The sequence below is a fragment of the Petromyzon marinus genome, chromosome 18 (genome assembly GCF_048934315.1).
Source record: "Petromyzon marinus isolate PM22_M1 ecotype Great Lakes invasive population chromosome 18, UKy_Petmar_22M1.pri1.0, whole genome shotgun sequence".
NCBI lineage: Eukaryota > Metazoa > Chordata > Hyperoartia > Petromyzontiformes > Petromyzontidae > Petromyzon > Petromyzon marinus.
The window spans coordinates 6,673,692-6,697,392 of NC_133684.1; the positions used below are offsets into that span (position 1 = coordinate 6,673,692).

The 23,701-nt window shown below is 50.6% G+C and overlaps 1 protein-coding gene across 1 annotated transcript in view; it reads left to right on the plus strand.

Annotated features, from left to right (window-relative positions):
• LOC116943638 (alpha-1,3-mannosyl-glycoprotein 4-beta-N-acetylglucosaminyltransferase B-like) overlaps positions 1-15,280 on the plus strand; it is a 125,808-nt gene extending 110,528 nt beyond the window's left edge. Inside the window, exons 12-15 of the mRNA XM_032956666.2 lie at positions 3,078-3,156; positions 4,026-4,113; positions 4,727-4,839; positions 6,963-15,280. Of these exons, the coding sequence (XP_032812557.1) occupies positions 3,078-3,156; positions 4,026-4,113; positions 4,727-4,839; positions 6,963-6,989 (307 nt within the window). The 3' untranslated portion in view covers positions 6,990-15,280. The remainder of the gene's footprint in view (positions 1-3,077; positions 3,157-4,025; positions 4,114-4,726; positions 4,840-6,962) is intronic.
• Positions 15,281-23,701: the final 8,421 nt, after the last annotated feature.

Sequence of the window (23,701 nt, forward strand, 5' to 3'; positions counted from 1 at the left end):
CCTTCTGAAATATACCAAACGCAAATATTTCATTTTGAGACTCATCCCGGCCGTGGGAGGTCGGCCCGCGGCAGGATATTGCTACGGCGCACACAGAGGTCCCCCGTCTCACGCGAGGGGTCAGGGGGTGACACGGAGGATCGGGGGGTCCCGGTTCAATTCCCGCTGCGGTGAGGGACGGCTCCCTTTTTACTCTCAGCCCTGTTTGTGCTTGTTGTTGTTGTTTTGCGCGACGTTTCTTGCTATTTTAATGAACCGGCTACGGCGTCGTTGTCGGCTCCAATAACCGAGGGAGGCGGCGACTTAATGCCTGCCTCCAAAGGCGGTCACCCTGATTCTCCGCTCTAACGAGCATTGAGGCGGCGCGTCTCGGTTCCTGGCTTACAGCCCCTGAGCCAGAGGTGGCAATTCCACATTCTCACGGCAGGGACTGGTCACCCCGTAGGACATCCGCCGGTGACGTCCCCACAAATCCTTGCTCCGTTGTGTTGGACACCTCGATAGAGGAGCCGCTTACAGGGAACTCCTCTCTCCCGGCTTTAGCCTCACACTCCTCCACCTCTCGACCACAGCCGCTATCCAACAATACACTCACGGCATGTGCATACAGAGCCATACACGTACCTCTTCCCGCCTCCTTATTCTCTCCCCTCCTCTCTCCCTCTCCCCACCTCCTCATCCCACCTCTTCATTCCCTCCCCCGCTTCCTTCCTTCCCCCTTCCTTTCCCCACCTCTCTCTCTAGGACCTCGCTCCATCTGGGTAGTTGCCTCTCAACCACCCTGCCGCCCAATCCCCCCCCCCACCCTCTCCTCCCCTAGCCCCCCTCGCCCTTCCCCCCGGGGGGTCCCCATCTCGCATCCTGCACATTGGGCAGTGACGTCTGCGCAGGGTTAACCTGGCGGCCGCACGCACTCGCCTGTGTGCTCTCGCCTGTGTGTTCGCGTGTGCTCTCGTGTGCCCCCAGGGCACATTGTTCGGTGGAAGCAGCTGGTACATGGGCTGCGCGCGGCCTCCGTCTGTCCTTGGGTGTGTGTGGTGTGGTGTGTGTGTGTGGTGTGTGTGTGTGGTGTGGTGGTGTGTGTGTGTGGTGTGGTGGTGTGTGTGTGGGGTGTGTGTGTGGTGTGTGTGTGGGGTGTGTGGTGTGGTAGTGTGTGTGGTGTGGTGGTGTGGTAGTGTGTGTGTGGTGTGGTGGTGTGTGTGTGTGGTAGTGTGTGTGTGTGGTAGTGTGTGTGTGTGGTGGTGTGTGTAGTGTGTGTGTGTGTGGTAGTGTGTGTGTGTGTGGTGTGGTGGTGTGGTAGTGTGTGTGTGGTGTGGTGGTGTGGTAGTGTGTGTGTGGTGTGGTGGTGTGTGTGTGTGGTAGTGTGTGTGTGTGGTGGTGTGTGTAGTGTGTGGTGGTGTGGTAGTGTGTGGGTGGTGTGGTAGTGTGTGGGTGGTGTGGTAGTGTGTGTGTGTAGTGTGGTGTGGTGGTGTGGTAGTGTGTGTGGTGTGGTGGTGTGGTGGTGTGTGTGGTGTGTGTGGTGTGGTGTGGTGGTGTGTGTGTGGTGTGGTGGTGTGGTGGTGTGTGTGTGGTGTGTGTGTGGTGTGGTGTGTGTGGTGTGTGTGGTGGTGTGTCTAGTGTGTGTGTGTGGTGTGTGTAGTGTGTGTGTGGTGGTGTGTGTGGTGTGTGTAGTGTGTGTGTGGTGGTGTGTGTGGTGTGTGTAGTGTGTGTGTGGTGTGGTGTGTGTGTGGAGTGTGTGTGGGGTGTGTGGTGTGGTAGTGTGTGTGTGGTGTGGTGGTGTGGTGGTGTGTGGTGGTGTGTGTAGTGTGTGGTGGTGTGTGTAGTGTGTGTGGTGTGTAGTGTGTGTGGTGTGTAGTGTGTGTGTGTGGTGTGTGTGTGGTGTGGTAGTGTGTGTGTGTAGTGTGTGTGGTGTGGTGGTGTGTAGTGTGTGTGGTGTGGTGGTGTGTGTAGTGTGGTGTGGTGGTGTGTGGTGTGGTGGTGTGTGTGGTGTGGTGGTGTGTGGTGTGGTGGTGTGTGTGGTGTGGTGGTGTGTGTAGTGTGGTGTGGTGGTGTGTGGTGTGGTGGTGTGTGTAGTGTGGTGTGGTGGTGTGTGTAGTGTGGTGTGGTGGTGTGTGGTGTGTGTGTGTGTGGTGTGTGTGTGGTGTGGTGGTGTGTGTGTGTGGTGTGTGTGTGGTGTGTGTGTGTGGTGTGTGTGTGTGGTGTGGTAGTGTGTTTGTGTGTGGTGGTGTGTTTGTGTGTGGTGGTGTGTGTGTGTGTGTGATGTGTGTGTGTAGTGTGTGTGGTGTGTGTGTGGTGTGCGTGCGTGTCAGCGCTCGCCCGCCCCTGACGGCCTGCTGAAGGGTACAACGGGGGGGGGGGGGAATGAATGGTTGTGTCTGTACGTGAGTGTGTGTGGGAGGGATGCGAGGGGAATGAATGGTTGTGTCTGTACGTGAGTGAGTGTGTGTGGGAGGGATGCGAGGGGCTCGCGTCCCCCCCCCACGAGCGGGTGGGAATGTGCCGCACTGGCGCGCAAATCTCGGAGGCGCACAAAACGCATCGAACTGTTTACCGCGGCCTTAAACATGATTCAAATGTACAATGGGCGACGTTTCGGGCAAATGGCCCTTCACAGCACAAAGAGAGACCAGGCAGGCAAAATGATCATCTGAAACGTCACCGGTCATGCGCCTTTTTTTCCCTTTTGAAGGCCCACGGTGTTAGTGACGACAGGTTAGGTCGGCTTTGTTTGCGTTCAACAGCAGCAGCAGCAACAGCAGCAGCAACAGCAGCAGCAGCGTCGCCAATCAACGTGTCAAACACGCGAATACCCGCACCCTTCACAACTTCTCTTCCCGTGTGCACGAATGTACACAGCGTGTAATTAACCCTTGGTTCAATTGGCAGCCAGTGGAAGCGGGCTCGTCACGAATGGTCGGTGTGACGTGGTCGTATTGTGTCGCCCTTTTTTGCTCCGTCAGACGCGGGGCCGTTGGTATTCCACCCCCCACCCCACACCACCCCCCACACCACCCGGTGCATGAACTCTCGCGGCGTCTCACTCTCCCCCCACCCCCCCCGTCACCTGTGCATCGCAGGTACCTGTTCCGTAGCGGGAACATCGAGCACCCGGGCGACAAGCTGTTCAACACGAGCGTGGAGGTGCTGCCCTCCCTGGTGAGTGGCACACGACGGGGGCCCCTCTCCCCCCCCCCCATCTCGTGAGATGTCGCGGCAAAGCTAAGCAGGGTCGGGGTGGGGGGGGGGGGGCGCTTGACGCCGTACTTGGGATTGTTGGGGTAAACATTGGAGGGATGCCCGGAACGGGACCGCGGAGGCCCTGGCCCAAACCGTCGGGGCGAAGCGCGAACCACTGACAACAACATCGCACGTTCAGCGTAGGCTTTAGCGGCAGCAGCGGCGGCGACAGAAATTGACTGGGCCGCACCTTAAGCCATCATGTGGCTTTCAAGCTTGGATACAGAGCTTGAATCCTGCTCGTGATAAAGTGACGGTGGCGAATATTTGAATCGGTCCTACGCCTCCCGTACGTTAACTCGGCCTGGTGTGGTGTGTAAGCACACCAGGCCAACACCACGGCCGGGCGTGGTGTTGGACACCCAGGTCCTCATGTGCCATGCCGGCCTTCATAGGTGCTCGCTAACAGCATTTGCCCCGACAGTCTGCGAAAAGCTACACCAGGTATATTTATCTTTGCCTACACATCTGTGTGCGATAATTTGTCCATGTGTGTGCGGATCTCTGCGTATGAATAGACTTGTCCATGTCTGTGTGTGTCCACGTTCACACACAACGCACACATGTGTGTCTGTGTGTGTCCACGTTCACACAGGCACACATGTGTGTCTGTGTTTATGTGTGTCCACGGTCACACACAACGCACACATGTGTGTCTGTGTGTGTGTCCACGGTCACACACACATGTCAGTGTCCCTGTGTCCGCACGTCATCAGCGTGCGTGTTTTGCGTTCGCGTCTGTGTGCACGTGTCTTTGCTCCATGTGTCTCTGTGTCCACGCCACGTAGAGTCCCGACTCGGGCAAAGAGACGCTTCAAGACACCAAGGATCGCTCGTCCAAGTACTTGCGGACGGAGGACGGCTTCTTCCGCGTCGGTGAGGCAGTCGCGCGCACCTTGAATCTTGCTCGACTCCCCCACATCGTGCCGTCTGTCCAGAGCCGACCACGATCCGCCGATTCGTCGGTACCCGACGTTGACTTGAGTTGCCGATTCTGGGTCGTTTTTTATAGCTGGGGATGTCGAGTGCTATCTGATAATAATACTCGAGTCCCATACGATACAGAATGCTCGTTCAATCCGGTACACAATCCTCTTCTCAGTGTTTGATGATAATAATTATAACATCGTCACTCACGTTAATTGCATTTTACAACGCTGTACATTAATGATATATAAGGGTGTAGGGAAAGGCCTTCATCCAGAATGGATAGATAATGGCTGCTGCAGCTGATGATGATTTGATGATGACTGATTGTGATTATGGTGGTGACGACGGTGAGAATTACAATGGTGATGACATTGACGACGACGATGATGAACAGATGTGAATGATGTGGGTGGCGATGATGACGACGAATGGTGCTGGTTGTGCTCCTATTAATGTTGCTGCTATTGACGCTGACGACGATGACGACAACAACACTGACACGATGATGACGATGACGACGACGATGCTAACAATGATGACGATGATTGCGATGACGCAGGAGCGTTCGTCAATGGCGCCGCCGAGGGAGAGGTGGAGCAGGGTCTGGGCCCCATCACGGCTCTGCGTCTCTCCATCATCACCGACTCGCCCGTCTGGGTCATCCTCAGCGAGGTGCCGCCAGTAGCCCTGGTCTCTACGAGCCTCCCTCAGCCTTTCAACACCGAGAAATAGAAAACGTCGGGAGTAGTAATAATAATAATAATTACGATGATTTTACATTTGTAAAGCGGCGCTTTTTTTCCCCGTAGGTCCCTATGCGTCACCGCCGTGTATAGAAAGCTGGGAAATTAACTGAACCTGCAGAGGGTAAACAGGCAGAACTAGGCGGGGGGCGGGGGGATGGGGGGATGGGGGGTAAGGTCATTTTTAAGGGGTTGAGTTTTCAAGACGGACTTAAATAACTGCGATTGTCTTTTTACCTAAAGGCAAAGCGTTGTTCCAAAGCCTGGAGGCTGTACAATGGCAACAGCCACTGTCGTGCACAGAATTTGGCCGCTATGAACGTCCACTCGATGACAAGCCTCTTCGTTGAGCCATCATTCGTGAAAAAGATCTCTGTAGCTCAGTGGGCCTTACCTGGCATAATAATTTACAAGAATAGTTTTAGTAGTTGAGTACTTTAGCCCGATCACTGCAGGAGCAGAGCTTTGACCTCGGCGTCCTTGGAAGAAGGAGATCCGAAGATCTCGGGGACCTCGCTGGAGAGTCAACATGGATCAGATCCTGCAAATATCACGCCCCTCTCTCTCTCCCTCGTCCCACCCACCACTGCTCCCCCCCCTCCCACCCACCCGTACTCTCACCCACTTCCTCTCCTCTCTTATTAATAAATTACAATAACGGCCTTCCGTTTTTTTTTTTTGCTCGGGAGATCCGATATCCTTGGCCGCAGATGTTTATTCACGGCCCGCAAATTGAACTCTGGTCGCCCGGCTCTCTTCAAATGCGGTGCAGTAACCGGCCGCGTCGTCACCAATCGCACGGAGGAGCGAGGAGGCTGCGGCGTTGCGTATCGGGTGCGTCTCCCGATGCCCAACTTTAGTTGTATATGTAGCCTGGGGTTTGGGGGGGGGGTCCCTTCTTGTGGGAAAGCTGTCCTTCGTGTGGCGCAAGGTTATGCAGAGGGGGGGGCAGTTATTGCTCTGGGTTATTCCAATTTGGATTATAAAAAAAAATTTGCCGAATTTGGACAATGACCCCATCACCACCCACAACAAAAAAAAAATATTCCGTCGAAGCTTTTCACGCATGGTACTGTACTTAATTTTAGGCTAAGTCGACCTAGGGGAGGCCCAGGACGGGTTGAGAATAATCATCGCGGGTGTTTGGCAGTGAGCGGGACTCGAACTCGAGGCGCCGCGTTCGGAGCGCGGCGTGCTAACCGCTGTGACACCGCTCCCCACACGTACGCGCACACAATTCCTCGCACGCAACGCACCCAACTAAACGTGACATCCGAGGCGTCGACTGCCGAAGCCTGTCTGGTATTTTGATTTGCTCTGCGGGACGGGATAATTCCCTCCATAAATAAACCCGCGTCTCCAATGAGGGGGCCCCCCTGGGGATCCGAGCTGCCTTCTTTCCTCCCACCTCCTACAACACCCCCCCCCCCACCTCCCCCCCTATTCCTGATGCTCCCTCCACTCTCCCCCCTCCGCCGCCCCCCCCCCCCGCATCTTCCTCTTCACCCCCCCCCACCACCCTCCCCCCCCCCCCCACTGTCACGGGATGCCCATGGCAAGCAAAAAAAATCCGTGCCTCGGGATGTCAAACGAATGGTGGGGGGGGGGGGGGGGGGTAGAGAGTGGTGTGGTCACAGGGGAGCTGGGTGGAGCAGTGGCTCGTGCATTGCGCTTCCTAGCCGGTGACCCGAGTTCGATTCCCGGTCACGGCCATGGGAAGGGCTTCATCCAGCAGTGGATTGATAGAGGCCGTGCAGTCCCGAACTTTCTAGTTTTTTTTTAATTAGGGAGCCCTACATTCATAATTGTGTGTGTGTGTGTATATATGATCGATGTAACCCAAGTCGCCCCTTGCAAGAGAGCCAATGTTGTTTCACGAGCCTCGACGGGTTTACTTCATCTCCTGGTTAGACATAGGATGCACACGTGCAATATATCAAGTGGGCAGCGATCGATTTCTCACCTCCCCCCTCCATTGTATCTGCCACTCGTACCACCCTCCTCACCTCCCTCTCCCCTATCCCACCTTCATCCACCCTCACCCCTGGCCAGATCTACATCAAGAAGGCAGCGAGGTGACGGTGACACGGAGGCCCCCTCCCCCCGCGCCGCCTCCACCTCCTCCGTCGCCGCCACTGCCGCGGCAGCGAAGAGGAACTGGGACTGGTATCGAACCTCCGCCCCTCGTCTCGGCCGCAACGCCCGTCCCTCCCCGAGCCGTCGTAGGCGCCTAGGAGGGGAGACGACCGAGGGTGGAGAAGCGAGGAGAATCCACCTCGAGTTTTGGAGGGGGGGGGGAGGGGGAGCCGAGGGGAGGAGTGGACACAATCGGAACTCCTGGGGTCTTGCGATTTGAGATGTTTTGGGGGATTAACGATGCCTGGTTCAGGCCCCCCACCCCCCCCCCCCCCCATTGAGTTGTTTTGGGAACGCAAAAACTTTTGTTGTTGTCTCCAAAGCTACCGGCCTCGTCTTGGGCAACTGGTAAATAAGTTATGACACTCCGCGGAGAATCGCAGTGTGTGTTGAAGTGTGGGGGTGTGTGTGTGTGTGTAAGGATCAATGTCTCTCTTTCAATTCGTATACGAACCTTATGGCGGGACCCCGGGGTCCCCAATAAACGGAAGTCAAAATCGTAATTAATTAATTTATTTTTGGCGACTCCGTCCCACCGCGCAGATAAAGGCCGAGACCCCACCTGGCGTGGATCGTTCCGTTGTCACGTCGTCTAAGCGCAAAAGCAGCGAGGACAAATGCGCAGAAGAGCTGAACAAGCGAATGCGCTCCATGCTCGGGTATGGGCAGGATCCTGAGTCTTATCCAAAGCCGTTCAAACTGCCGACACGACTTAATTCCTTTATTTGTTATAACGGTATGCATAATAATACAGTGAAACTGCTCTCTTATCTTCATTATTATTTGTGACATACCAATGTCTGCAGCCAGGATCAATCGATGACAATCCTATTACCTGCAAATATTTAACAGATGAGATGCGTTGCACCGTTAATTCCTCCTGTTTGATAATATTTCTCTTGTCCGTATGCATCTGTGCAGAAAGGGTTTTTTTTGCGGTTAAGCCATAGTCCCCACATACCACTCGTATCAATGCGGATAAGAGGAGCGGCGACCCACTACTCTGTAGAGTAACATTGGTATAAATGTTTGTTACAATATGAACAGCGCATTGAAAACACGTACTATTTTATGTACTGTTTACAAAGTGTGTTCACAAATCCACAACTGAGAAACACGATATATTGACAGAGGGGTGTAAATTATTTGTTCGATAGTGTATTTAAATAGAGGTACTGCAGGTAAGTAGTTTTTAGTTTTAAAGACATAGTTTAACAAGTTAACACTTGCCATCATCCTTCAAACCCATTGGTGAAAAAGAGCAACGTTTTTGTTTACATTATAATATAATGTTTATGCGAGAGACGGGGGCTTACGGGAACCCGGGGATCCCGCGATGAGGTTCATATAGCCAGCGCTTAATTCCTCAATCAATACTTTCCGGAACGCTGTCTCTTAGGCTGGCTTGAGAGTAGGGATTATCGATATAAGGCACTACAACTAGAGTACAAGGTACGCCTATCCGGAATAATCCGATACTGTGGCACCTTGCTTGCCGATAATCCCACGAAAAAAGGTGTATACGAATTAGGACAACAAATTACAGCGTTGTGAGGTTTATGCGGCGTGTGCCAAAATAATTTCCGGAACGGTGTTCCCGACCAATCTTTCTCTGCTGAAATTAATCACTGCGTGCATGTGTGTGTGTGCGTGTGCGTGTGTGCGCGTGCGTGCGTGCGCGTGTGTGTGTGTCGTTGCATGCAATGGATTTGGCGTGACGCAGTGCATCCACCACATCCCCCCCCCAAAGCGGGGCGGTCAGCAACCAATCATAACGAGAAGATAACAACAAAAAATCGAATTCGGAAACAAAACCCCCACCCCCCAATATTTCTAGAGCCGCCAATGCACTGCGGTGAATGGAGGCGCTCCATAATATATAAGGAACAACAATCCTTTTTGTAACCCCTATTTAAAGAACGGCACACGCACAACAGTTTGGCATGCGGCACATGTTCACTGCAGGATGCTCGTAAACGTGTTTCCGTATTCTCTATCCTCACACTTTATGCGCGCGCTCGTGTGTGTGTTTGGACCACTATCTTTCTGCCCGTCTCACTCCCGAACCTTCTCTCTCTCTCTCTGGAGGACGTTACATGCCATCCGCTTCCACCTGTCAGATACAGTAAGCATACAGAGACAACAATTGCATCGTTGCAAACAAATACACTGTTTAATGTGAGGTTAATATCAATGAAACGGGACATTTATATTTAGAATCGAAGGAACTAATCTTAAGTATACGAATACGTTTCAGACTTGTCAATATTTTTTTAGCAAATACACAGCTAAAGTGAGTTCGCATCAATGACACGGGATGTTGAATTACACAAGCATGTTAAGTTATCTCGTAAAAAAAGTGTTCAACTTTATTTTTTACGTTCGGAGCGTTGGGCTGTCGTTTTGCATTTTCGAGCGGAACTGTAGACATTCATGGTTTCGGTTTTGCTTCTCGGTTCGACTTTTTTTCATGAAAACCATATTTGATAAAACGCGTACGCACGTACGTTGAAACTTCTTTCGCACCCTACGTAGCCACACCGTGCTGATCCGGAGGTGCTTGCACGAGTCAGTAGGGCCGAAGTTGGATGGAATGGCAGAAGCATATTATCTCTTCACGTTGCTAAAGGCATCCGGTAAAGAATTCCAATTTTGAATATCAATAATTTCAGTCCATCGATATTGACAGTGCCAGGGTAGATTTGTGGCTTTCTTTATTTTCGAGTTAGGTCACCAAGCCTCTGTATTTAGAACCCCCACGTGTCTCTTTCCGGCACATCGGCCAATTCCACTTCGGTTCGGTCCACTCCTGTAAATGCTGAAACGTTGAGGGCCGAGATTATCGGCATTCAAGGGGTTTCAACATAATTTTTTTTTACAAAGTTGTGTTTTCCTTTATAAAGCACGGAAATCGCCCCGCAAAAGCTTTTCTCGCGTTTGTCAGCATCGCGGGTCTGAGGTTCTCCAATGTTAAGCTCAAAAGTTGTGTTGCCTCTCTGAATCGCCTCCGTGACAGGAGATGGACCAGAGGGAGCTGTCTCGATGTCTCTCGCAAACAACGTTAGTTTTCGCGTGAAACGATCGCACCTCTTCTACAAGCAAGAGAGCTGCGTTTCCCAGTCCCTCGTAGCTTTCCGTTACGGCCAGTTTTAAATTCGAGGCGACGTCCACCGCGCAGTGACATTTCCGTAGCCGCGTAGGATCCGATTAGCACGGTTGACTACGTACGGTGCAAAGGAAGTTCTACACACACACACATCAGCTCTGCGTATTCACAAGACCTTCGTTTCTTCCAGACAGGCCACATAACGCGCAAGCACGTTTCCCCTTGAAAGCCATCATTATCCTGTTGCGCTGGAGAAGGTTGGAATATCGACGGCTGACCCTCTTAAAGAAGTGTACCGGACTGCCGCTGGTTCGAGCCTTTTGCCATTCATTTGATCGTAGATCTGTATTAACCAGGGGTCATCACGACTCCCGTCATCTCAGATGGTTGGAAACGTTTGCGCGCGGTGTGCTTGTTTTGTGTTTGTTTTGAAGCCATTCCAATCCCGCTTTAATTATGCTTTGGCAGAGCAGACGTCGCAATGCCTCCCCTTTGAAAGAATCGAGACTTTATTGGCAACATGGTCAAAACCCGGAGACTTCCGATTTAGCACGGTTGGTGGCGATGTACGGCGCGAAGGAAGTTCAGCATACTAACGTACAAATATATACACATACGTACATATTACAGGGGGGAGGGGGGGGTTAATAATTAAACGTTTAAAAAAATCGCATATCGTTTGCCGTTGCAATACGAGTTGTTCGTTGAGCCGTTAATCGAAAAGTTATTACGAGGGTTTTTATTTTATTTTGCTCTGCGACTATAGCGTTGGGGGCCACAAACCGAATCCGACCGCTGTTCCAAAAAGTAAAAAAAAAACCCCACCAACAATCAATACTGCATCTGTATCGTTTACACCCCCTGAGGGTTTAGTCAAAGACACTGGAAACGGAATTTTAGGCATTGGATTTAAATGTTAAGAGGGTCTCTGGAGGTGTGTGGCTTTTTCTTCTTCTCAGAAGGAATCTGTTGTGTGTATATATATTTTGCTGGACGAAGGTGGGAGCTGGTTGATTGACCAAGAAATACACTTTATATTACGATGACTGTAAAAGCCGTTTGGATGATTTGCGCGCGCTTAGGCGTTTTAAACGAGGAACGGTGGGGGGGGGGGGGGGGGTGCGGATGGGGGATCGTCGGATCTTGTTTTTGTAAAAGCGCGTTTCAGACGAACTGTGTCTCACTGGCAGCCTCGAACTCCCCGCTCCACCAGCCCCCTCCCCCCATCTGAAAGTGGCTTCACTGCTCACGGTCGATGCTCACCCCCCCACTCACACGCAGGCTCGCTCGGGCGAGCTACGGATTGACGCAATCATTTGGTGATGCTCTTACTGCTCTTACTGCTACTGCAGTTACTGCTGTTGCTGCTGTTGCTGTTGTTGCGTCGGCAGCGGTGCACACGCGCGCAGTGTCACGTGCGCAGCGTTGCTGACATCGCAGGCCCAAGACTGGAGGAGGACATTTCCACGCTTCTGGCCACTGCCTGACGAAGCTGGTTGTGACTTCCCAGCGAAAAAAAACGTCCACAGCATCCAATTGGTAAACTCGGTTGTGAATTCGCTTTCCAAACAACAACAGCAACCGCCATCGCTGTGGAGTGCTGAAGCGGTAATACTCCATAGGCGCGTTCGTGCGCTAACCACTGCGCCACCACTCCTCCAACCTCTCAATCTATTTCCAATTTAAAAATCTATCGCTTTCCTAATTAACGTATATCGCTTGTGTCTCGCTTACGTCAAATGGCTTCTTGCTCAGCCACGTTAATTAGCCCCCCACACCCTCAATCTTAATGAGGGTGTTGGCAGTCGGCAAGCAGCGCATTGCTCATCTCAATTACAAGTTGCCCTCGCTCTCTGTGGGATCGGTTTGCCAGATTTTGCGCTGTATATGCAGCGAACCTTTTTCTACCCATAATTCGCTCCGTGCGGTTTGAATTCACTCTACACGCCGCTGTGCGGTTGGACGTGGGACAATATTGATGTGTATTGTGTGTACTGTTTGCGCTACCCGGCAGGGAGCTGTCTCCTCGTGCGGTTTCGCTTTGTGAGCCCCCCTTTTTTAACGCATCTACTACTACCGACACAGAGCGAGGTAAACATGTGCAGTGGACTGTTCAAAATCGATTGACATGGATCATTAGCTTATTCCCATCACGATGCACGCATCCAGTCGCCGTGCGCGTGGCAGCCGAGCGTTAACGTTTTATGCAAAATGATATGTTAATGTTCTTGCCCATCGGCCAGTGGAACAAACGGCACTGAAACATGGGAGCTATTAGGTCATAGAAATGAGACGGAGCACACACAAAATACATTTTAAACGAGACAATATGACGACACGAACCAAAATGAGTGACCGATAATAGAAACGAGATAATAAACCGTACACGGCAAGTTCTCGCTTAACGTGTGCTCACACAACGCGATTTTCGCTATAACGCGGTTCTTTCATCGGGGAACACTTTTCACACAACGTAGAACGAGCCCGTCATAATGCGTAATATGCACCACCCCCGTTACAACGCGGTTTTTGAGCGGTCGATTACTAACTACTTAGTAATCGACCGCTGCACGGCTGAGCGGAGCGATACAGGGCACGGAACGATAAAGTAACGTAGCAGCGCGTATATAGAATCTCGCCATACTTTATCGTTGCGTTATTTATGGGGAAATTGTTTTCGCTTCAGCGCGATTTTCACCTAACGCAGGCCCCTTTTTCAGACACGCATTAACCGCGTCAAACGAGGGCTCGCCCTAACGTCCATGAGCGAATCTTACCCTGCTCCCAAAGTGACCCCTAATTCATCGACCCTCCTTCTACCTTTTGTCGCGAGGCCTTGGTGCCTCCTGCACGGCAGTAAGGCCACGTTTTGAGGGGTTGTGAACGAGTTTCCGTAGTCTGAGGCGGGGATTATACGACGCACTTCCCCCACCCACCCCCCCCCCAGTTTATTTTAAAGCGATAAAAAAATATGAAGACGCGTGCTTATAATCCGAAAGGTGCGCGTGGTCGAGTGACATGAGTGAGTGTGTTTTGAGACCAGGTGTCGTTGAGCTTTATCGATGCCGGGCACAAGTTTTGTTTGGAAGTGATGGGCGTCTTACGTTCCAGAAGCGACGTTTTGTTTAAATCTGGAGAATAATGTGGATAGTGGCACGTCTCTTCCTGTAAGGTTGCTGGAGCCCTCGGTGTCGGCAATCCTGTAACTCCACGTGAAGTCGCTTGCTATTTGAAGTGAAGGACTTGGGGGGGGGGGGGGGGGCAGGTTACGTGGAATCTCGCCCTCACTCACGTTATAATTGTCAATGGTAGGTCATGCTAATGCCGTTGATGTTGTTATTTACGCCATTCGCCAAAACAAGGAACGACGAAATGCACTTTAGAATATATGCAAACGCTGCTGCGATGCCGATGAGAAGCGATGGATATCGTACGACGACTCGTTTCAGGAGTGAATGACGTGATGAATGATTCACAGTCAACATCAAGTCACGACTGCACAACGATTCCCCAACCCTCCCACTCTCCCCGGTATAGCCATACAGAGACCCTTTGGGAGCAATCGCTGTTATGGCGAGCGCCTATTAAACAGCAACAGAAATGACTTTGCACGACGGGTTTCGTGTGGCCACGGACGCAAGCAGCGCATTGCATTGCCCGGGCCGCCTTTGTCTCCCCACCCCCCCCCCCACCCCACACTGCCGACGTTTCGGCGGACCCCGCCACGCCAGGACCAGGACTCGGTTCAGATATCGCCACTGACGTTAGCCGCGGTCGCCCGAATCGACGTCGAGGGTGGCCCGTCGGGGTATCGTATCCCGGTGGGGGACACGCGCGAGTGCGGTGCAACTTTATTACTCGACCGCTCCCGAGGCTTCGGGGCAAGTCGCCTGCAAGCCGACCGCGGGGAAACGAGCTCCTCCGATTTGTCCCCGGACAAAAGTCGCACGCGCATCCGCGTTCGACATCGTCGCCTTCAAACGACGAGTTGCGAGGACCCTGTCGCAGGCGACTAAGTCGCCGGGAAAGGAAGTGGCGAGCAAGGATGGGAGCGAAGCTCGGATGGCGCCCCCAGACAACCGACGTCGCGCGGACGGCCAGTGGGAGACTCAAAAGTTGAATGCGACTCGGAGGGCGAATTCTGATAGCAGAGCGCGACCACTGTTGCCCCCCGCTCCCATCCTCTCCCATCCGCCAGCCCCCACGTGTTTGTTGCGTGGCCGAGGATTGAGATTTGTATATTTGAATTGCACAAAGCTCCTTGAGGAACGGCAGCCAATCGCCTTGATGTTGCTGTAACCCCAGGGTGGCGTGGGAGTGGGGGGAGTTGCCAGAACCGTCGTCAACACAACTCGCCGCAGATCGAGCCACACGGAACCCCCAGTGACCATTGAACGTTTGGTGCAACGTTGCGCCGACGGTTCGCAACCGCGTTAATGAAGATGGGCGGCGCGTGCAGCGCGCGAGGAATAGAAAAAAAAGATCAATATTCTAAGATTGTTGGTAAACAACGAGAGGCGTAATCATTGTGGGTCGTAGCGCACAGCAGCAACCCAGTAAACGTGCAACCAACGGTCCAACGTCAACCAACATAACCCAACGCCAACCAACATCATCCAACGTCAACTAACGTCAACCAATGTCAACCAACGTCATCCAACGTCAACTAACGTCAACCAACGCCAACCAATGTCATCCAACGTCATTCAACGTCAACTAACGTCAACCAACGCCAACCAATGTCATCCAACGTCATTCAACGTCAACCAATGGTCCAACGTCACCCAACGGTTCAACGTCAACCAACGTCAACCAACGTCAACCAACGTCAACCAACGGCAACCAACGTTGAACCAACGTTGAACCAACGTTGCATGTTTACTGGGAACAGCATGAATACCAAACGGCTCTTCTCTTGTCAACTACCAGTAATCCTAGGTTGTGTGTGTCCCGGTCTGTCCCACGTGTCGTCGTTTTATGTTTAGATATTTCAGCAGGAATATTATCATCTTGAGATGGGACATCTCGTTTGTCCAGGGTGTCAATTGACAATAATCGTCTTGTAATGCTTAATCGATTTGTCAATTAAAATCATTTTTTGTATTATTATGATGATACATGCAACACATTCCTGGATGTTAGAATCGATTATTTTCCATATTCTTGGCTCTTTCGGTAAAGTCACGATTATTTTCTACTCTTAAGGTGAATGCGATTTGTTTGCGTGACCACCGTAGACTACCCAGTAAACATGCAACGTTGTGTGTTTGGTTGACGTTGGATTATTGCCGACCCAACGTTGAGTTAACGTTGGATCAATGTTGGCCCAACGTTGCGCTAACGTTGGCCCAACGTTGCTTCAACGTTGAATTAATGTTGGCCCAACGTTGGATGAACGTTGGCATGTTTACTGGGGTGCGCCTGAAAGTCCGCCGACGGTCCTTGTCCCCCAGTGAACGGGGTTCGTGCAGTAGATCCCGGGAGACGCAGCCTCACTGTTCGTGCTTGACACCGCGAGGCGACACGAGAGGCGGTAATTCGCTATTGTGACTCGCTTCTCCCGCCCCACCCCCCACATTGAGCCCACGGTTTCATTAAGGGGTAATCTTAGGGCAAACTGTGTACCCGGCAAGGCGCTTACCGGGGGGAAACTAAAGTACTGCAATAATTTGACACGATGGGTTTAGAGTTCGCGATTATCCATCAAGCCAATTAACACGCAATTGCGTTGCAAAGTCACGCGTTTGCTGAACGGTGAATGGCCCCACGGCTCGGTAAACACGGTACACACGTGGGTTTTGACCACGGTTTTGCTTTTCGTTCGGTTTTTTTTGGGGGGGGGGGGAGCGTGGGGCGACGCGAGCAGAGAACGTGTGGTGGCAGCGTGGGATGGCAGCGGTGGTGATGGTGGTGGTAATTATCATAAATTGTTTTTTATATAGAGATCTCCTTTCCATATTCTATATACACCGTCTAACCCGTATTAACTCGTATCTCTCGGGTGTCTCTATGTGCTGTTGAAGTAGGGTCATTGCCCGAAACGTCGCCTATTATACATTTTGATTTTAAGATATCGCAACACTGTGCTATTGACGGATCACGTTGAGTTATCTTTTTGTACGCCCGGGACATCTGGAGCTCTTGACCACTACACCTCATCTCAATACATATCAGAGGGCACCTCCAGTGGCAGCTGTCCCTGTGGGCCCAAGGTGACTTGGCACCTGTGCTCGTGGTCGGGTTTCCCTCTCTCAAGCTATACCTTACCTATGGTTGAACACAAAATAATCCTGAGCGTCCTTGTGGAATATATATAACAATATAATTGCAGACAATGTTGCCCGTCATATGTCCGTCTCTCCGCATTAAAATTAAACCATATTTTTAGGCAGCTCCTCACCTGCATTGATTCAAGCAAGGTCCTGCCTCTGCTGACGAGACAATTGATGTTACAATCGTTCTAGCATTTACTTGCAATGAGCCACTGCTGCTGAAATGGTGCACTCCCGGAAGACCGTGGGGCTGATGGAATGTGTAAAAAAACAATTATTTGATGCGGAGGATCGAGGCGGATAGTCGGCTAATTCTTTTTTTTTTACGACTGAACAGGTTTTCTGAAACCGTATTTTCATATTTTACCAAACTCAATACAATTTAAGTTGTGACACACTGCACGCGCCTGATGATTGGTAACGACTGCCCCCCCTATACCCTTAGCAGACTGTTAGGGGCAAGTGTTGTTTATTAGCAAACGCCTGTAAAGACTGGGACAGCACGGCACACGAGGGGGGTGGGTGGTCGGTACCACAGCCTGCAGCTTTTGTCTATTCGGTGCTGATGTTTGCACACCGCACCAGATGCTAATTTAAGGCTGAGTCGACCTTGGGGAGACCAAGTGCCAGTTCAAATATTCGCCACTGGATTTTCATAAATGTGATGATCGAACTTGGGTCGCGTGGGTTGATAGCGCAGTGTGCTAACCACTGCGCCACAGCTCCCCATACATACATCTTCCCTTCGTTTGAATGAGCACTGACAAACATCACGTGGGATACACATGTACACATACACACACACATTACTCCTTTGCCAATCAACTGCTGGATGGAGGGTTTCCCACGTTGTGTCAGTCCGGTCATACTTCACCACTGTAGGTGCATATAGGACACACTGATTCTACAGGTGCTTATAGGACACACACTGAGTCCACAGGTGCTTATAGGACACACTGAGTCTACAGGTGCTTATAGGACACACACTGAGTCTACAGGTGCTTATAGGATACACACTAATCCTGTGAGTGACAAAAGCCACACCAGCTGACAGGCAATTATGGAAGTGAAAAACTGTGCGCTGTCAAAGAGACCCGCTTACGGGGTTTGCGACCGTCCCAAGGCGCGCTGTTTTATGCATTCCGTTTTTATGAACACACTACTGTATCTTCCAATCGTATGCTTTTGACATGTATGAAATATAGAGGACGGCGGGATTCACTTTATTTCGGTATCTTTCGTCGGCGCAATAACTCACGCCCCCCCTCCCCCCACCCCCTCTCACGTATATCCCGTTTTATAAGCCCACTATGCATCATATAGGATTACAAAAAAACCCCCATCAACCCATTCGTCAATACAGTACCATTGTGTGTGACCTTAAAATACATGTAATATTCTTTGGGTCTTTCCGTAAAGTCACGTAGATAGAAAATAAAAAAAGAATAAAAAATCACGACGTTTCCATCGAAACACAAGCGGTCGTCATCACCTTTACCCGATGAATCTGATTCTGATTGGGTTGCGATCGAAACGTCGTGATATTTGTATTATTTTTTCTATCTACGTGACTTCACCGAAAGACCCAAAGAATATGGATTCCTGCAGTAACGAAAGCTTTAAGTCAAGACATATATAATAGGCGACGTGAAAGGGTAATTTTCTGTTTCGGCCAGGGTGTTATTGATGAACGCGTTGAGGTTTAAAATATAAATATATTTTCATTACTATTATTTGTTTGTGCAGAGCACGGCCAGATAATACGTGACGTACAGGATAAGCTGTGGCTGTGGCGGCGGCGTCCGCGTGCGATGCAACGCTTCCGGAGGCGAGCGTTGGTGGATCACGTAAAGATTTGTGGAACCGCCCAAACTGGGCTGCGAGGTGGCCAGGCGATAGCATCACACGCAGGTGGGAATGGTGAACTCGTCTTGTTGCGGACCCTGTGTGTGTGTGGTGTTTGTTGCCATTCTCCGGCCTCCCCGATTTCGCCAAACCCCGCAACGCTAAGCGGAAACACATTCTCACTGCTTTGGAATTCATGTCCAAACGTCCCAATGCGAGACTCTCTCCCGAGAGGACTCTCTACAGGGAGAGTCCAGAAAGAGTCCTGCGATCCAGAGACGCTTTTCTCGAGAATAAATTAGACGTTCCGAAATCAGAATATGTATTCATATTGGAGGAATCCGATGAGCTATGAAGGTCTTCCCCCCCCCCCCACAGATGTTCAGTAAGTGTACAGTTAATACGACAAATTTAGCTCCAACTTGTAGGCAGCAGAGGGCAGTGGAGTCAAGTTATGTTGTACTTCTATGCTCCCTGCATCCAGCAAGGGGTGATCGATGCTCATCTCCTTGGCAGCCCTGAGCCAACAGTGGACATTCCACATTCCTATGTCACTTGACCTATTTGTCCCTTCAATTTCCTACCAGGCGGGCGGGGGGGGGGGGGGGGCAGACGCATGGATTACAAAAAAAAACATTACCGCGTCCATTATTTATCACAGTCCTCCGTCTATATACAGTACATGCACGCGTTGGTTTAAATCGGAACTCGTGGCAGCTCTGCGAGCTCGGTAAAATTGAGAGTGCACGTCGCGTCGCAATCTCATCGCCGGCTGATCCCATCCTGCCACAGGGCACCGCAGTGAAGGTTTCCTGTCGCCAGCGGTCGATCGAGTTTCGGTTGAGCACTCTTACTCGGGTCGGTGAAAACTAACGCCGTGCTGGCAACGTGCTTACGCATGCACGTTCGTTGAACCTCGTTTGGCACCGTGCGTAGCCGACCGTGCTCACCGGAGGTGCGGTGGGAACGACAACGAGCTAAAGGCAAGATTCCGTTTGAAAGAAATGAGTTTTGCACCGTGGCGTTTGTGGACGGCTTCTTGACAGGGCTTCATTTCTCACTCCACGTGGGCTTGCGGTTCGCAAGCTGCAGAGCGGGAGGGGATGGTGACACGGGGCCTTTAGCAGTCACAGCCGTAACGAGATAAGCACACTGGCTGTGGTGTGCTGTGTGTGGAATATTGTATTTCTCCGAATGGCTGACCACAATGAACCTCGGTTGAAATTAAAACTGTGGCGGTCACCTGTAACACCAGGCAGTCCAGCAGCATTGTGTAGACGTAATAATACTGTAACGTTGGTTGTTCCTAATGTGTCAAGACAACTATTTGAGATGGCGGGTGAGGTGACGAGAGTGATTCTGACTTCCTGGTTTCTGACCCGAGGATACTTGACGCAGTCGCAAGCGAAATGTCGCATCCAATTGCTACATTCTTCTCCGATTTACCGGTGGGTGTGCTCAAACAATTATAATCGGTCTCGTAAACGTTTGCACAACGCGTGAAAATGTAAAGTCATCGAGCATACAAAAAGTCACATCGAAACTCTCAAAACTCATTGTCAGGAGGGTGCTCCATTGGGTGTTTACCCCCAATAATTTAATGAGGTTTTTGGCGTGTCAGGGGAAAACCAGAGTACCCACCATACAAAGCTCCGAACGGATGGCTACAAGAATTCGGTGCCGCGTACTACCATGTTCTGGTCGACGTGCAGAAAGCCACGGCCTGCTGATGAGACTCAAGGCGTTCGAAGTCGGTCAAGAGTTTGCTGCTTGTACTCGTGCTGTTGGAAAACGTTGACCCGGAAGGTCCTGAGGCGGATGGAACTAAAAATTATATAACTTTTTGGCGGTGAGAAAAAAAAAGGTTGCCCATTGATTCGTAACTTTTTATTCCTGAAATCAATGGCTGTGGTTACGTGTAATGTTTTGTTGGCTTGCGAGAGAGTTGGGGTAAGGGAAAAGAGTCGCGGGTTAGAATATTAACTACGGGGCTGTGTTCATTGGTTGTGGTTAGCGGCGTCAGAAAGCCAGTACATCAAAATCCATTGTTGTAGTGCACTCTGCTCCCACGTGTATGCTCCCTGCCTGCGCCACCAACCCGTAGCGCAACTCGCGTGGTGTACGTTCAAACATCCCGCGAACTGCACGGCAACGTTCTTATTCAGCAGTGGATTGACAAAGGGTTGGACTCTACATGGTGCGTGTTCAGATGTGATTCCAAACCAAGAGACAGTTGATGCTATAAGTCGGTCAATGAGCTCTAGGTGTCGCGGATCAAGGTTGGCGCTCGAGCTGGGGAAAACGTTTGATTTGATTGACACGCAACAAGTCACCTGCACCAGGGCATGCGTCGATACGAGGCAATGGAAGGGACCACACATACGGTCGTCGTTTCGGCATGTTGACTTCCCCAGGCCCTTGCCTAACCACGGGGGGCGACGTCACACCACTGACGATGCTGGCAGGCGGCGTCACGTTCGAAAACAAAGTATAGGCGGAAAGACACAAAAGAAACCAACTAGGATAACAAAAGAGTGAAATGAAAACCCATCTCTTTCTTTTCACCGTTGCAAGGGCGAGGAGGGAAATGCCATTATTTTGTGGTCGTCGGCAACTGACATTTCCTTCGGACTGTCAGATGCCACAATCGTTGAAAAACTGACACCCCGTATACTACGGCTGGACGAGCACGTAAAATCTGACACCCCCCCCCCCCCACCGAAATCGACCTATTTTTCTCCGCGAAAGCATTTAATTAAGCAGCGCCAGTGACAAATGCAGTGAATGCGCGGCCCACATTTCACAAAAGTGTCACCTTTCCATGTTTTATTCACAAGACACACACGCACACATACGTGTACCGCCTGATAAATTCACGCACGCACGCACACACACGGACATCCCGTGCAAGCAAAGACAACGAGCACCTGACATTTAGCCTGGGACAGACTGCTGGGCGGCAAACTTGGGTTCGCGAAAACCTACACGGGCCGGAACGGCACGGCACACTCCGAGCGCCTTTGTCTCCCAAGTGCTGACGATGTTCGCGTGCACTTACAAGTTACAATACTCATTTAAGGCCGAATCGACGAAGGGAGAGGCGGAGGAGGGGAGAGGGTTCAGATTTGTGCTGTTGACGCTGTGCGTGGCCCAGGAATCGAACTCGGATTGAATGGGCTCGTAAGTAGCAGTGTGCTAACCACTACGCAGTGTGCTAACCACTACGCAGTGTGATAACCACCTTTCAAGACCGGCACGCCACACGATGGGGTGGATGGACAGCACAGCGCCCCGCCGCCTTTGTCTCCCCAGTGCTGTTTGCACACCGCACCACGTGCTTATTTAAGTCTGAGTTGACCTAGGTGATGGCCAGGACCACTGTCGTTGGTCGTGAGCGGGAATAAAACTCGGCTAGCTAACCTGGCCACACGATCGCACACACACACACAGTGACTGTTATAAAGCAGTCACACACACAGTGACTGTGTAAAGCAGTCACACACACAGTGACTGTTGTAAAGCAGTCACACACACAGTGACTGTGTAAAGCAGTCACACACACAGTGACTGTTGTAAAGCAGTCACACACACAATGACTGTTATAAAGCAGTCACACACACAGTGACTGTTATAAAGCAGTCACACACACAGTGACTGTTATAAAGCAGTCACACACACAGTGACTGTTATAAAGCAGTCACACACACAGTGACTGTTATAAAGCAGTCACACACACAGTGACTGTTATAAAGCAGTCACACACACAGTGACTGTTATAAAGCAGTCACACACACACAGTGACTGTTATAAAGCAGTCACACACACAATGACTGTTATAAAGCAGTCACACACACAGTGACTGTTATAAAGCAGTCACACACACAGTGACTGTTGTAAAGCAGTCACACACACAGTGACTGTGTAAAGCAGTCACACACACAGTGACTGTTGTAAAGCAGTCACACACACAATGACTGTTATAAAGCAGTCACACACACAGTGACTGTTATAAAGCAGTCACACACACAGTGACTGTTATAAAGCAGTCACACACACAGTGACTGTTATAAAGCAGTCACACACACAGTGACTGTTATAAAGCAGTCACACACACAGTGACTGTTATAAAGCAGTCACACACACAGTGACTGTTATAAAGCAGTCACACACACACAGTGACTGTTATAAAGCAGTCACACACACAATGACTGTTATAAAGCAGTCACACACACAGTGACTGTTATAAAGCAGTCACACACACAGTGACTGTTATAAAGCAGTCACACACACAGTGACTGTTATAAAGCAGTCACACACACAGTGACTGTTATAAAGCAGTCACACACACAGTGACTGTTATAAAGCAGTCACACACACAGTGACTGTTGTAAAGCAGTCACACACACAGTGACTGTTGTAAAGCAGTCACACACACAGTGACTGTTATAAAGCAGTCACACACACAGTGACTGTTGTAAAGCAGTCACACACACAGTGACTGTTATAAAGCAGTCACACACACAGTGACTGTTATAAAGCAGTCACACACACACAGTGACTGTTATAAAGCAGTCACACACACAGTGACTGTTATAAAGCAGTCACACACACAGTGACTGTTGTAAAGCAGTCACACACACAGTGACTGTTATAAAGCAGTCACACACACAGTGACTGTTATAAAGCAGTCACACACACAGTGACTGTTATAAAGCAGTCACACACACACAGTGACTGTTATAAAGCAGTCACACACACAGTGACTGTTATAAAGCAGTCACACACACAGTGACTGTTATAAAGCAGTCACACACACAGTGACTGTATTGTAAAGCAGTCACACACACAGTGACTGTTATAAAGCAGTCACACACACAGTGACTGTTATAAAGCAGTCACACACACAGTGACTGTTGTAAAGCAGTCACACACACACAGTGACTGTTATAAAGCAGTCTCACACACAGTGACTGTTATAAAGCAGTCACACACACAGTGACTGTTATAAAGCAGTCACACACACAGTGACTGTATTGTAAAGCAGTCACACACACAGTGACTGTTATAAAGCAGTCACACACACAGTGACTGTTATAAAGCAGTCACACACACACAGTGACTGTTATAAAGCAGTCACACACACAGTGACTGTTATAAAGCAGTCACACACACACAGTGACTGTTATAAAGCAGTCACACACAGTGACTGTTGTAAAGCAGTCACACACACAGTGACTGTTATAAAGCAGTCACACACAGTGACTGTTACAAAGCAGTCACACACACAGTGACTGTTATAAAGCAGTCACACACAGTGACTGTTATAAAGCAGTCACACACACAGTGACTGTTGTAAAGCAGTCACACACACAATGACTGTTATAAAGCAGTCTCACACACAATGACTGTTATAAAGCAGTCACACACACAGT